General features: G+C 39.5%; 1 protein-coding gene across 1 annotated transcript; it reads left to right on the top strand.

The window, feature by feature from the left end:
- Window positions 1–6: 6 nt before the first annotated feature.
- Window positions 7–11,212, top strand: LOC100541404 (decaprenyl diphosphate synthase subunit 1). The gene is made up of 7 exons (XM_010712452.2): window positions 7–340; window positions 533–597; window positions 1,496–1,619; window positions 1,983–2,113; window positions 9,849–9,990; window positions 10,746–10,857; window positions 10,946–11,212. Exons 1-7 carry the CDS (start codon window positions 164–166, stop codon window positions 11,182–11,184), a joined length of 990 nt encoding a protein of 329 aa, XP_010710754.1. The 5' UTR covers window positions 7–163; the 3' UTR covers window positions 11,185–11,212.
- The last annotated feature ends 497 nt before the right edge of the window (window positions 11,213–11,709 follow it).

Below are 11,709 nucleotides of genomic sequence, written 5' to 3'. Positions count from 1 at the left end.
CGGGGATCCGAGCCGTGCCGACGGCTGCTTAAGGATCTCTGAGGACATTGTCGGCTTTGGGGTTACGTTCTTGGCGTCAGCGGGATGTAGGTGTAAATCATAGCAAGGAGCGAGCCGAATTAAAACGGCTTCAGGAGAAAACAGAGCGTACGTTCTTCAGTTAATGTGGCGTTTTACAGAAAGTTCCCGTCCCTTTCTGTGCGAGAGGTGCGGTCTGGTTTTATCTGTAACATGGGGAACGTTTGAAAACTGCACTTCCGTGAGTGCAAGAGCAAGCACTGCTCGCTTTGCTGACTGCTCCTGCAAGGGGAGAAAGTTCACTGCGCCTGAGCAGAAGTCTGTAAGTCGGGATCTCATGGACGCAGGGGCAGCGGTGCTTCACGTGATGCAGAGGGGATTGTGAGGCTGCCTTTGCTGCTGAGCTGTTTAGGAAAGAAATGGGGAGGTGCTGAACGCTTGCTTTTCTAATCAGATGTTTTCCATCCGTTTTAAATTCTGTTTTTGAAATTAACCTTGGTTTTTCTTTGCACAGATATGTCATTTTCCCCAAAGAAGTTCAGTATGGTCATTTCCAAAACTGTGTAGTATATCTTGGCGGTAAGTTGGAGGCCCTCATTCCATGATAGGTAAAGACGTAGTTACTGGCTGAACTGTGTAGTCACCATGAGCCATAAGCGTAGACTGAAAGTAAGGTTATTTGCTACAGAACATTGGATAATTCCACGTAGACCACTGTTGTGGTGTTGGGCTGGAGTCTGAGTCCTCCATTCAGGAGGCAATTGACAAAGCTCATTTCAAATCATGAAATTCATTTTGAAAAATGTGGTAAACTAAGAACTATAACCTTCAGCTCCACTGAATATGAAGAAATAATGAGGCCCAGGTGTAATGTACCTTGATGTATGGAGGTAGAACTTTGACCCTTATCACCGCATGGGATCATGATACTAACTGGAAGTATTGATTTAATGTATAACTTAGGTCAGGCCATCTCATGTAGCTGGGTGTGTAAAGGGAAACTTTCAAATTCAAGCCAGGAACATTTGTCTAGGAGTGGGAAGAAATCAGCAGAATAATTGTGTTGCTAGAAGATGAAGGCTTCATCTACAATTGTACACTATACTGTACTGTACAGTGTGTTCAAAAGGAATAAGCTGAGAGCAGTGTAGTTTGCTACCCAGGAGACTTCTGTAATCTGTTAAATGCATGAGTGCCTGCAGAGGATAGTGATTATTGGTTTCCAAATGCTGCACTTTGCTAGCTCCTAAAAGTCTACAGTCATCAACAAGTAGCTTTGCTGTCCTTGTTTCTCATTAGTTGGTTAAAATGAGTATTTTGATGCCTTGTATTTATCTTTTAGCTATTTCACTATTTTTTGGGGGGTGGGGAGAGAGGGAAAGGAAGGAGGAAGGTGTGATTTGAAAGGCTTCTGTTTGTACAATCAAGGGAAGTTGGCTTTTAACAATATTACTATTTTGAAAAACACTGTCACCAGGCTTTATCATACAAGTACAGCCCACATGTGCAGCTGCAGTAAGACAGTTAGTGATGAAAAATATCAAGACCCTTTTCAACTTGGCAGAAAAGACTTGAAGAATCTCTATGAGGATATTAAAAAGGTAATGGGTTTTCGTGACTGTTGTGAGATATTGTAATGATTCTGACTTTAATTGCAACTGTTGTTGTGGAGGGTAGTTACTTAGGGACTTTTCTTCCTGTTTATGAAAAGCTGTTTGTGAACTTATCTGGAAGTAAAGAGAGCACTTTGACATATTGATAGAACCAGAATGGAATTTTTGTTTTATCCTGATTTACAGTGCTTGAATACATCAATTATATTTCAGATTATAATGAAAAGTAAAAATGACATCAGCTTACCTTGGGTGGAATGAAAAAGGCAATAACCTTTTATGTGCATACTACTTGAACTGTAAGATTGCCTTGGTGACTTTAAAGCTGGTATCATCTTTTCCTTTCTGTAGGAGTTACTTGTATCTACTGCTGAACTTAGGGAAATGTGTGAATATTACTTTGATGGGAAAGGAAAAGCCTTTCGACCAATGATTGTGGTGCTAATGGCAAGGGCTTGCAACATTCACCATAGCAATTCCAGGTGAGTCAGTTGCTCTTGAGTATATGGACTTACATCATGCTTGAAATGCATCATTCCTGCATTTCCCCAAAAACATGTTAAGTATCTTTATGGAAATAAAATGTTCCTCAATAATGCCTGAGTTTAAATTCCATTTTGAAGTTGTATTTTTGAATTTAGCAGTGCAGAATGGACTACTGGTTTTAATATATGCTTCGAGGAGAGGAATTGTGGGCTGTACCTCAGTTGTAACTGGTGATGGAAAACAATGTTGTCAAATTCTGGTGGGGCTTTTAAGCAAATTGTAGCTTCTTACATAAATGGTTGTTAGAATCTGTAACACTCTTGGAAACTCTATTAACTGTTTTTCAGTTGTAACCATTTTTATGGCTGTTAAACTCTTGAACAGATGAGAACTTTGTTGCAAGAAGGGACTTTCATAATGTGTATTTGTTATTACACAGAAAAGCCATCAAGCAGGTAGTGTAATTGTATTTGATGCTGTGAGACATTGAGACAGTCAGAGGTGCCCCAACTCTGGGAGCAGATTTGTATTCTTTAATGTCAGGTTCTTTATTCAAAGATTCTGCTGTTATCCTCATGATTTTCAATTTGAGGAGTTTTGGCAGAGTAGAACATCACTCCTTGCTCTGCCTGATAGTAGATACTTCTTTCCACATATTCCTGTCAGTTTTATTTGTGTTTTGAGGTAAAATGTTGGCTGAAGTGCTCCCTGCATTCCAGTTATGTTTCCAGTCTGCCCTCATAGAATTTCAAGTATGACATTTTTGGTCCCTAGCCAGAAGTGTCTTGACTAATTTATTGATCTTAAGGGATTTCCCAGCTATTGCACCATCATCTCCTTAGTGATAACTTAGTGCCTTGTTGGATTATTTGATTTTTATACCTTAGAGCACAGCATATATTTTGTGGCTTGATATGGCACCTTTTCCTGTATACTAGTGACATTTTCTCCCTTCCTATGTGAATATATTTTCTAAGGAAAACCTAATTGGCAATAAACTGTCCTGCGTGTGCCAGTTTGTCTTGGACCAATGAACTTCACTTCAGCTTAATTCAGTTTTCTGTACAGTACCACTCTGAGACAGTGACAAAGACATAAAAAGAAGAAATAATATTACTGAAAGTCCTCAGGGACATCCTTTGTCACAGCACTGATTTGCTTAATATTTTTACAAGTGGTGTTGGCATGAGTGTGGCAGTGGCGCTTTCTGATGACATTGCCTTCTGTGGTGGAATGAAAGGTAGAACAATGAAACAAAAATTTCTGTTTGAGCTTGGAGACTCACAAGTGTCCCATTAGGGAGTAACCTCAGTGAGATTTGCAGACACCTTCTCTGTGAAAAACCTTAGAGTGATCCTCGTGTGCATCGATCACCAAATAGTCAGTTCAGCTAAGGAAGAGATATAACTGTACAGTGCTTTGTAAAATCATCAGTTCCATGATTCCTGTGTTTAAAGAAAGATTAGGGATGGATTGCAAGATAATCAGGGAGAGTGAAGGACTTGCTGTCTGTAGGAGGAAAACTATTTAAAACAGTATGCAATATTGATAAGAGTAAATGTGTTCAGGATGGAAATTTAAGAGAGTTTTAACAATTGGAACAGTGAGGTTTTGGAACAGCCGTCTGGTCAGAATAACAGAAAAGATAGTTCTATCTCATTCTAATATGTTGTATGAAAAGCTTATCAATAAAATTATGTAGTGTAAAGGCAATACGAAGAAGTCCAGACTTGATGTAAAGAAGCATATAACATCAGATGTGGTGATTGAATCAAAGACAGTAAGTAGCCATAGGAAGAACTGCATTTGCTTTTTGTTCTTTTTTTTTTTTTCCTCAAATCATATTTGCTGTCTTTTAACATGTATATGCTCATGCGTATACATTTGTCCATGCATTATGCTGCTTTTAAACAGTCAGGACCACTTTGACATCTGCCCTGTGCTGGTGAGAAAGTGTGATCTCAGACTCTGAATGCTACATATTACTAAGTCCAGTAGCCAACCCTCAGCACCAACACTGATTTATAGATACCTGTGTCATTTGACAGCTTTTGTACATCTCTCAGTTTTTGTCAGCACCTCCAAACTATACTTGATGTTTAAAAGTCTCATTAATTTAAGTGTACCTTTTATGAGAAGAGGCCGAGTCACCATCTCTGTCATGTCTGTCATGTTTAGTTTTTTTTGTTTGGTTGGTTGTTTTTTTTTATTTTTTTTTATTATTTTTTTTTTGTAATTGAAATTCTGAGTAGGGAAAACAGAAAAGTTTCAATAAAAGAAGAGAATGAAATCCCAGAGAATTTATTTTCCTCTTTGCTTCACGATGCTTTTCTTAAAGACTGTAATTGTAACTGAAATTCATATATGTTTATGCAAGCCTTTTGGCTGCTGCATGATGTCCAACATCTTTTGAGGGTTGGGGAGGCCATGTGAAAGAATACGCTTTCGTATTTTGCATGCCTACTTGGTATGTGGATTAGTGAAGTTTCATATGCATTTTCTTCTCTTTGCTTTTAAGTTTCTTGAGACAGGCTTGTGTTAGTGCCTGTTTCATCTGTATGTATACTTCCAGCTCACACTGACAGTAATTTTGTTATTGTTGCTTCTTACAGAATTACTGCTTCCGGTTGACAAATTGTTCTTCCATCTTTCTACTGTTCATGAGGGAAAATGTACGCATAGAGAAGCAAACTGCATTTTTGCTACTCTGCTACTGTTGTAGATCTGAGAGGGGAAAAAACAGCCCTTGCTTTCCATTCTGCCTCTCTTGTTGCTTGTTTTTGGGTTGGTGTTTTTTTGTTGTTTGTTTGTTTGTTTGAGATGTTTCTCCTTGAACTTGTCATTTCTCTTAAAGCATTTTATCGTGCTTTTTGCACAGTTAGTATTGATTCTTTTCCCAGACTTGTTTTACTTTGGTTCCCACACATGTAATAAGATATTGGACAGAACATCCATAGACTTGTGGGGTGAGCCCATTTCCTATGCTGTTTATCATATATCTTTAACTTTAATATACATATATATTTTAAATTCTGCCTCAGGGGCTTGTGTGACTTACTGAATTTGTTTCATCTTAGAATCATAGAATATCCCGAGTTGAAAGGGACTTATAAGGGCCATCGAGTCCTGGCTCCACACAGCACCACAAAAAAATCAGACCATGTGTCTTGAGAGCTTTGTCCAGATGCCTCTTGAATTACAGCAGCTTGGTGCCATGACCACAGCCCTGGGCAGCCTGTTCCAGTGCCTGAACACCCTCTGGTGCAGAACCATTCCCTGACCGCAGCTGCCCCTCCCCTGACACAGCTCCATGCCGTTTCCTCTGGCCCTGTCGCTGTCACACAGAGCAGAGCTCAGCGCTGCCCCTCTGCTCCCTGTGAGGAGCTGCAGCTGCCATCAGGCCTCCCCTCAGCTCCTCTTCTCTGGGCTGAGCACACGCAGGCACCTCAGCTGCTCCTCATGCCACTTCAGACCCTTCACCATCTTTGTAGCTCTTCTTTGAACACTCTGTGATAGCTTTATGTTCTTTTCATACTGTGGTGCCCAAAGCTGTGTGCTGCTCAAGCTAAGGCCACACCAGTGCATTGTAGAGCAGGATAGTCCCTTACCTCACCCAGTGGCTGTGCTGTGCTTGATACACCACAGCGTGCGCTTGGCCTTCCTGGCTGCCTGGGCACACTGTTGGCTCGTGTTCAACTTGCTGTCAACCAAGACCTCCCAGATCTCTTTCAGCAACGCTGCTCTGCAGTGCCACACCCCCATAATAGCCAGAGTTGCCCCTTTTCAGGTGCAGAATCCAGCACTTGCTCTTGTTCAAATTTGTGTTGCTGGTGATTGCTCAGCTCTCTTATTTGCCTAAAGGCCTGCAAGGCCTCTTCACCCTCAGTGAAGTCAACAGCTCCTCCCAGTTTAGTATCATCAGCAAACTTACTCAAAACACCCTCTAATCCTACATCCAAATTAAAGAGACATTAAAGAGAACTGACCCTAAAATGGAGCCCTGCTAGCAACTGGTTGCCAGTCTGATGTAGCACCATTTACTACAACCCAGATCATGTTGCCCTTCTCAGCTGTCCTATAATTTCCTGGATCCAGCATGCTTTTGCAGGTTCTTCAGTTGTTTTTTGTTGTTTTTTCTAGGTTGTTTTGCTTTGTTTTCCTTTCCTACATTACTACTTGAAAAGGTACTACTCTTCCTGGCTTGGTTATTAAAATAACAGGACACAACTTCATAAGGATATGAGTCCTGATCTTTTTAAGCAGTCCACAGTGACCTCTCTGTCTTCACAGAGCCCACGAGAATGGATGAAATTTCTTAGGGAATGGAGTCAGATACCCAGATAGCACTGCTTACTGATTAAGTGCTCTGATCTTTTGTGTTTAGATTTGAGAGGGTTAGTATATAGAATGCTCCTAGCAGGTTAGCTGGTATTCTACAGTAAGGTTGCTTCGTTTTAGTCATTGTAAAGAGAATGACTGTTGTACGAGGCCATAATGAATCGAAAATATTGTCAAAAAAAAACCATCCAAAGCATTCAGGCTGATCTGTGCTGGTATGGTTTTATTTTTCTCTTCCCCTTGAATACCCAGTTGTCAAAAGTCCAGCACTGAGTCTTCATTTTTTGGGTTTTTTTGTTTGTTTGTTTGTTTAATGACAGCAACTTATCGTTGTGAGAATGAAAATTACTGTAAAGAGTTGAAACTGAGGTAACGCAAACCCTCAGTTTCACACATCCTCTAACATTTCTTCACATGACACCTGTGTGCAGAATTTCACAGAATTATCACTTAACCTGGTGGGTCTTCTGTTTCTATTTAAGATATATTCTTCAAGGGTGTTTGTATATAGGAATTTTTGTCTATTTCTGCAACTGAAATGAGAGACAAACAAAAAGAAGGCCAAAGAAGTACAGAGGCATCTTGACAGAGAAAATAGTGAGCACAAAATATTTAGGGAGGAAAGAAAGGGAAATAAATATATCAAAATAGTAGAGAAATACTTAAATATAATGACATAGTCAAACTGGAGTGAATACTTCCTACCATATGGGGATCTGCCAGCAACCCTAGCCCTCTTTCTTTCCTTCTTCATTGTTAGATGCCTCTACTGTTTGCTGTTTCTCAGTAGTTCTGTAATTTGTTCCTAGTTAACACGTCCCTTCTCTACACTTCCATTAGTTTGTAGTGTCCTTCTGTGTCATAGGCTGTGTTTCTGAAGCGTTATTTTTTTTAGCCACATGAACTTAACAGCAGAAATGTACTTTGAGGAGTGTGATTGTACAGCGCAAATTTTGCAAGTTCTGTTGCAAGTTTCCGGCCTTTTAACTGGTACTATTTACCTACTGGCATACGCATAGCAAAGCACATTGTTGCAGCTGTTAATATTGTGTTGGTTTGGAGGCAGAAGTTTTGTTCACCTGTAAGATCAACCTTGGTCTTGTTCAGTGCATTAGAAACAAGTTCTGGTTCCCTGTGGTTCTGTGTGCCTATAAATGATTGTTGCAGAATCAAGCAGGAGATCCTGTTGAAAAGTAGAATGTGATCAAGGACTTACATGTGCATTATATTCATTTCTAAAAGATGAAGTTATAGTTACACAGAATATATTTGTAATATATACCACCTTGGGGTGCCTTTATTCTGAGAATGACCTAAAAATGGCATCACTGCACTCAATGGACTCGTGGTGATCCAGTTACCTCCTGACCTGAGTTACTACTTTTGCTTTTGTTTTGCAGGCGGAACTGAATGAAAAATGACAGGGAAAAAGGAAGATCCCATTTCTTTTATGTTTTCCCTAAAGCAGGCATGCACTGATTCCAAATTTTTTTCTTACAAGGTGTTTGTAGGATGCTACTGCAAAATTTCTGGCCATAGATGGGAAGAACCTTGCTGGAGAACTTCTGGAAATAGCAGCTTTATAAAAAGCTTCCAGGTTGAATTATCACATGTGATATAACTTATAAGAAGCCAGACACATTAAACATGGCTGTCCCATGCCATTTTTGGTCATTGTCAGAAATGAACTGCACTGTAAAACAGAATTTTCAAAACCTGTTTTTGAAATGTCTGTGCTTGTGCTGCATTCATACTACTGAAAATATTGGCGTGTCTGTGAGTGTTGCCCTTTACTGCTACTTCCCAGCAGGAAGTCCAGTCTGCTGACATAATTAATGAAAAAGGGAGTCCCCAAAAGGAGGCCTGTGCATGAAAGAGGCTGGAGACCTTTACGGTTGTTTGAAGGTAAGTTCTCCTAATTAGTAACAATGTATTTTCTTGAAAACTGCTTAGACTGAACTGCACTTGACTAAATTACTAGTCCACAGTGAAACTTACCATCAAACAGCTATGAAGGTTTCCAGCTCTTATTTTTCTGTTATTCAAAAGCTACATTTTCACAGTCTGTGAGCCACACATCCTGCTATTGTTCAGGATGTAGAACTCCCACTGAAAGCAATGCATGGTTCTGCATAGAGGTGGGTGTCAGAACACTGTGTTATGTCAGCAGACTGCAAGATGTTCTTTCATTTTGTGATTAATCACTAGATTTTAATAGGCTCGGCAGTGCAAAATTTTAGATTTCATTCAGTTGAGCTGAAATGATTAACTTCTGCTTTATCTCAGTTCTTTTTTCTCACTTCTTATTCTGTTCTGCTTGCAAATAGTGTTATTTGCTCTGCTAATTGTATACTAGAAGTAAGATGTTTATATATCAGAAGTAATGTTACCTGTTCTATTCTTTTCTCATCCATGTGGGATTGTTAGGGCTATCGAGCAAGGCTGATAGGAGTAGCATTTCTGAGATCCTGCATGCAGCTTTTGATGAGACCAGAGATGATGTAGATAATAAAACAAGGCAGGGGCAGTTGGGTAGTAGGGTAGATGGTGCTTTTTTCTGAGCTAGGACAGGTCTTTTGTGTTCATTGTGCCAGCCTTGGTCCGTAGGTAGTTGTCTTTATGTTCTTCCACATCTTTTTCACCTAGTTTGAAAAATAAAGTAAATGTGAACTACTGAGAGTTGAATCATCAGTGTTGGGTCTTCCCAAAGGCTGAATTTCCTTAGGTGTTAGGTAGTTTGTCGTTACAGCCCTAAAATGATTGCAGTGCAATTCTGGTTAATTCTTCAGGCTTTTGAAGAACCTCTGAAGTTTTAGAATAATCAGATAAGATAAAAGGATAAGATCAGCAAATTATGTATTCAGATGTAGAATAAAGGTTTTCTTTGTCTGCTGATCTCTCCAGCATGCTGGTTTGTAGTGTTAACCAGCTTGGGAGAGTTTGTGCTGCTGCATCTTATAGCAGAGCGACAAGGAGATGAGGAAAACTTTAAACTCTGCTACAAAGCTACTTGGCATCCTTTTCTCTGCCCTTTTCCTGATTTCTGTCATCTTGGAATGAAGCATCCTTAATGCTGTGCTATTTATTGCAGTCTGGATTTAGCAGATTACAGTCAGTAACTGAGGAGTTTCGCAACGCTGTTAATGCAGCAAGACAGAAAAGGGCCTAACAAGGGCGGAAACGTTGCGTTGTGCCTATTGTGCTAACATAATCTTATTTTCTCTTGTCTTCCTAATTTCAGGTTTGAAAGATGGGGTTCAGACCACGGAAAAGCTGCAACAGCTGTTTTCAGCAAAATATATTTTTGCGTGGTTTTTGTAGAGATTTCTTGTTGTTGCACTGCAGCACACAAAATGTGTTTAATTAAATGTCAAATCTTGTTCTTCATTTTAGGGAGGTGCAAGCAAGCCAGCGCTCTGTGGCCATAATTGCAGAGATGATCCACACGGCTAGCCTCGTGCATGATGATGTTATTGATGATGCAAATTCTCGCAGAGGAAAAATGACAGTCAACCAGATCTGGGGAGAGAGGAAGGTGAGGATGGAAGGATTGCATTTTAGTTCTGGCAGAGCAGGAACATCCAGGCTCTTTGCTGTGTTTCTGTCTCTGCACAGTCTTGGGACATTCCAGAAAAAGTGTGAAGTCTTGTGTCCAGATTGTAGGTAAGACAAATGGGTGTTCTGCTACTGAGCTTTTGGAAGCATTACAGAAGCTGTGATTGTAGAGTGACTGTTCATGCTTTCAACTTCCCCATGTCTTTTGCTTTTGAAGTTGTACCTCATTCAAAATACAGTAGGTTAGACTATTTCAGTGATGAATGCAAAACATTTTCTGGTCAGTATAAGGTTATTTTGAGTGCTGCTTCTTCACGGAGTGAAGGAAGACCTTAGTCAAAACATGTAAGGAAAGAAGATAATTACTGGTACATCAGAACTGATTGAGGCAGTTCAGAGCTGACATGGTATAACAGTCACAGCAGAACAGTCAGATAGAAAAGAAATGCTTCAAACTTGACACGAAAACACATTCAGATGTTGCACAGTGAGAGAGCACTACTTATGCAGAAAAATTTAACCAGTGGTATATGATAGGAACTCAGAAATAGTTCTAATTTTAACGTTTGGTTATCTTCTGCTTTCTCTCTGTTACAATGAGAAATGTATGCTTTATGTAGGAAAATGATGTGATGTGAGAAGGTGTGCCAAAAATAAAGGAAGTTTGTATCATCTGTATTAATACTTGCAGGAAAACAAAAGATTTTTTTTCCTTTTTTTCTTTTTAACTCTTAGGCAGTTCTAGCTGGTGATTTCATCCTATCAGCTGCTTCCTTAGCTTTAGCACGAATTGGAAACACTACTATCATCTCTGTTCTAACTCAGGTGATTGAAGATCTGGTGCGTGGTAAGGTCTTTTTCTGTTTTTATCTTCAGACTTGTTTGCTTCAGCAGTAAACCCACAAATAAAAACTTCCATCTGTGCAAAATTTCAGGTGAATTCCTCCAGTTGGGTTCCAAGGAAAATGAGAATGAGAGATTTGCTCACTACCTCGAGAAGACTTTTAAGAAGACTGCGAGTCTGATAGCAAACAGTTGTAAAGCAGTATGTACGTCTGTCTCTTCTAAAGTTAACATACTGTACTGTAAGCTTCACAGCTCAATTCCTGATTATTTTTGCTTTCTCTGGAGACCCTCCAAAGTAAAGCCTTTAGATGATGTTCTGCCAGAATGAGTCTGATATTGTGCGCTTTATCCCAATTCAGCTGGGTAGCCTCCAATATTGGTTTTCATTTCTTCTGTTTTATATTCATACGCAGATGTATTGATATTCAGAACAGAGTTCACAGTGGCAGCATCAAATTTATGAAATTCTGCGAGTTTTGAGCAAGGTTTTTTAATGTCAGTTGAGAATTCTTGATACTATAATTTGATTTTAAGTCTTCTTTGACATCTGGTCCCACCCATCAGTGCAAACTGGGATCTTAAATTATAGCAGTGGGAGAAAACAACCACTTGCATATACTCCACATTATATTCTCAAAAAACACAAGCACGTACATGTTGGTTTATCTGGGACCCTGCTATATCTAACTTTACCTGTCAGCCAGTTCTGTTAATTCACTACAGAAGGATCTGATTCAAAATGATGTCCTTATTCAAAAAACTTGTTTAGTCATAGTGCAGAAAATGGAGAAGCTGAGCACTAGTCTTATCCCCATTGAGTTATATATAATATTTAAATTCTTTTCTTTCTTTT

The sequence above is a fragment of the Meleagris gallopavo genome, chromosome 6 (genome assembly GCF_000146605.3).
Source record: "Meleagris gallopavo isolate NT-WF06-2002-E0010 breed Aviagen turkey brand Nicholas breeding stock chromosome 6, Turkey_5.1, whole genome shotgun sequence".
Lineage (NCBI taxonomy): Eukaryota > Metazoa > Chordata > Aves > Galliformes > Phasianidae > Meleagris > Meleagris gallopavo.
Note: the sequence above shows the minus strand (reverse complement) of the source record. Positions and strands in the feature narration are given on the sequence as shown.

Coding starts and splice junctions, on each gene's coding strand:
- LOC100541404 (XM_010712452.2), top strand. CDS start 164: ATGTGGCGTTTTACAGAAAGTTCCCGTCCCTTTCTGTGCGAGAGGTGC. Junction 341..532: donor CTGCGCCTGAGCAGAAGTCT/GTAAGTCGGGAT, acceptor TTCTTTGCACAG/ATATGTCATTTTCCCCAAAG. Junction 2,114..9,848: donor ATTCACCATAGCAATTCCAG/GTGAGTCAGTTG, acceptor TCTTCATTTTAG/GGAGGTGCAAGCAAGCCAGC.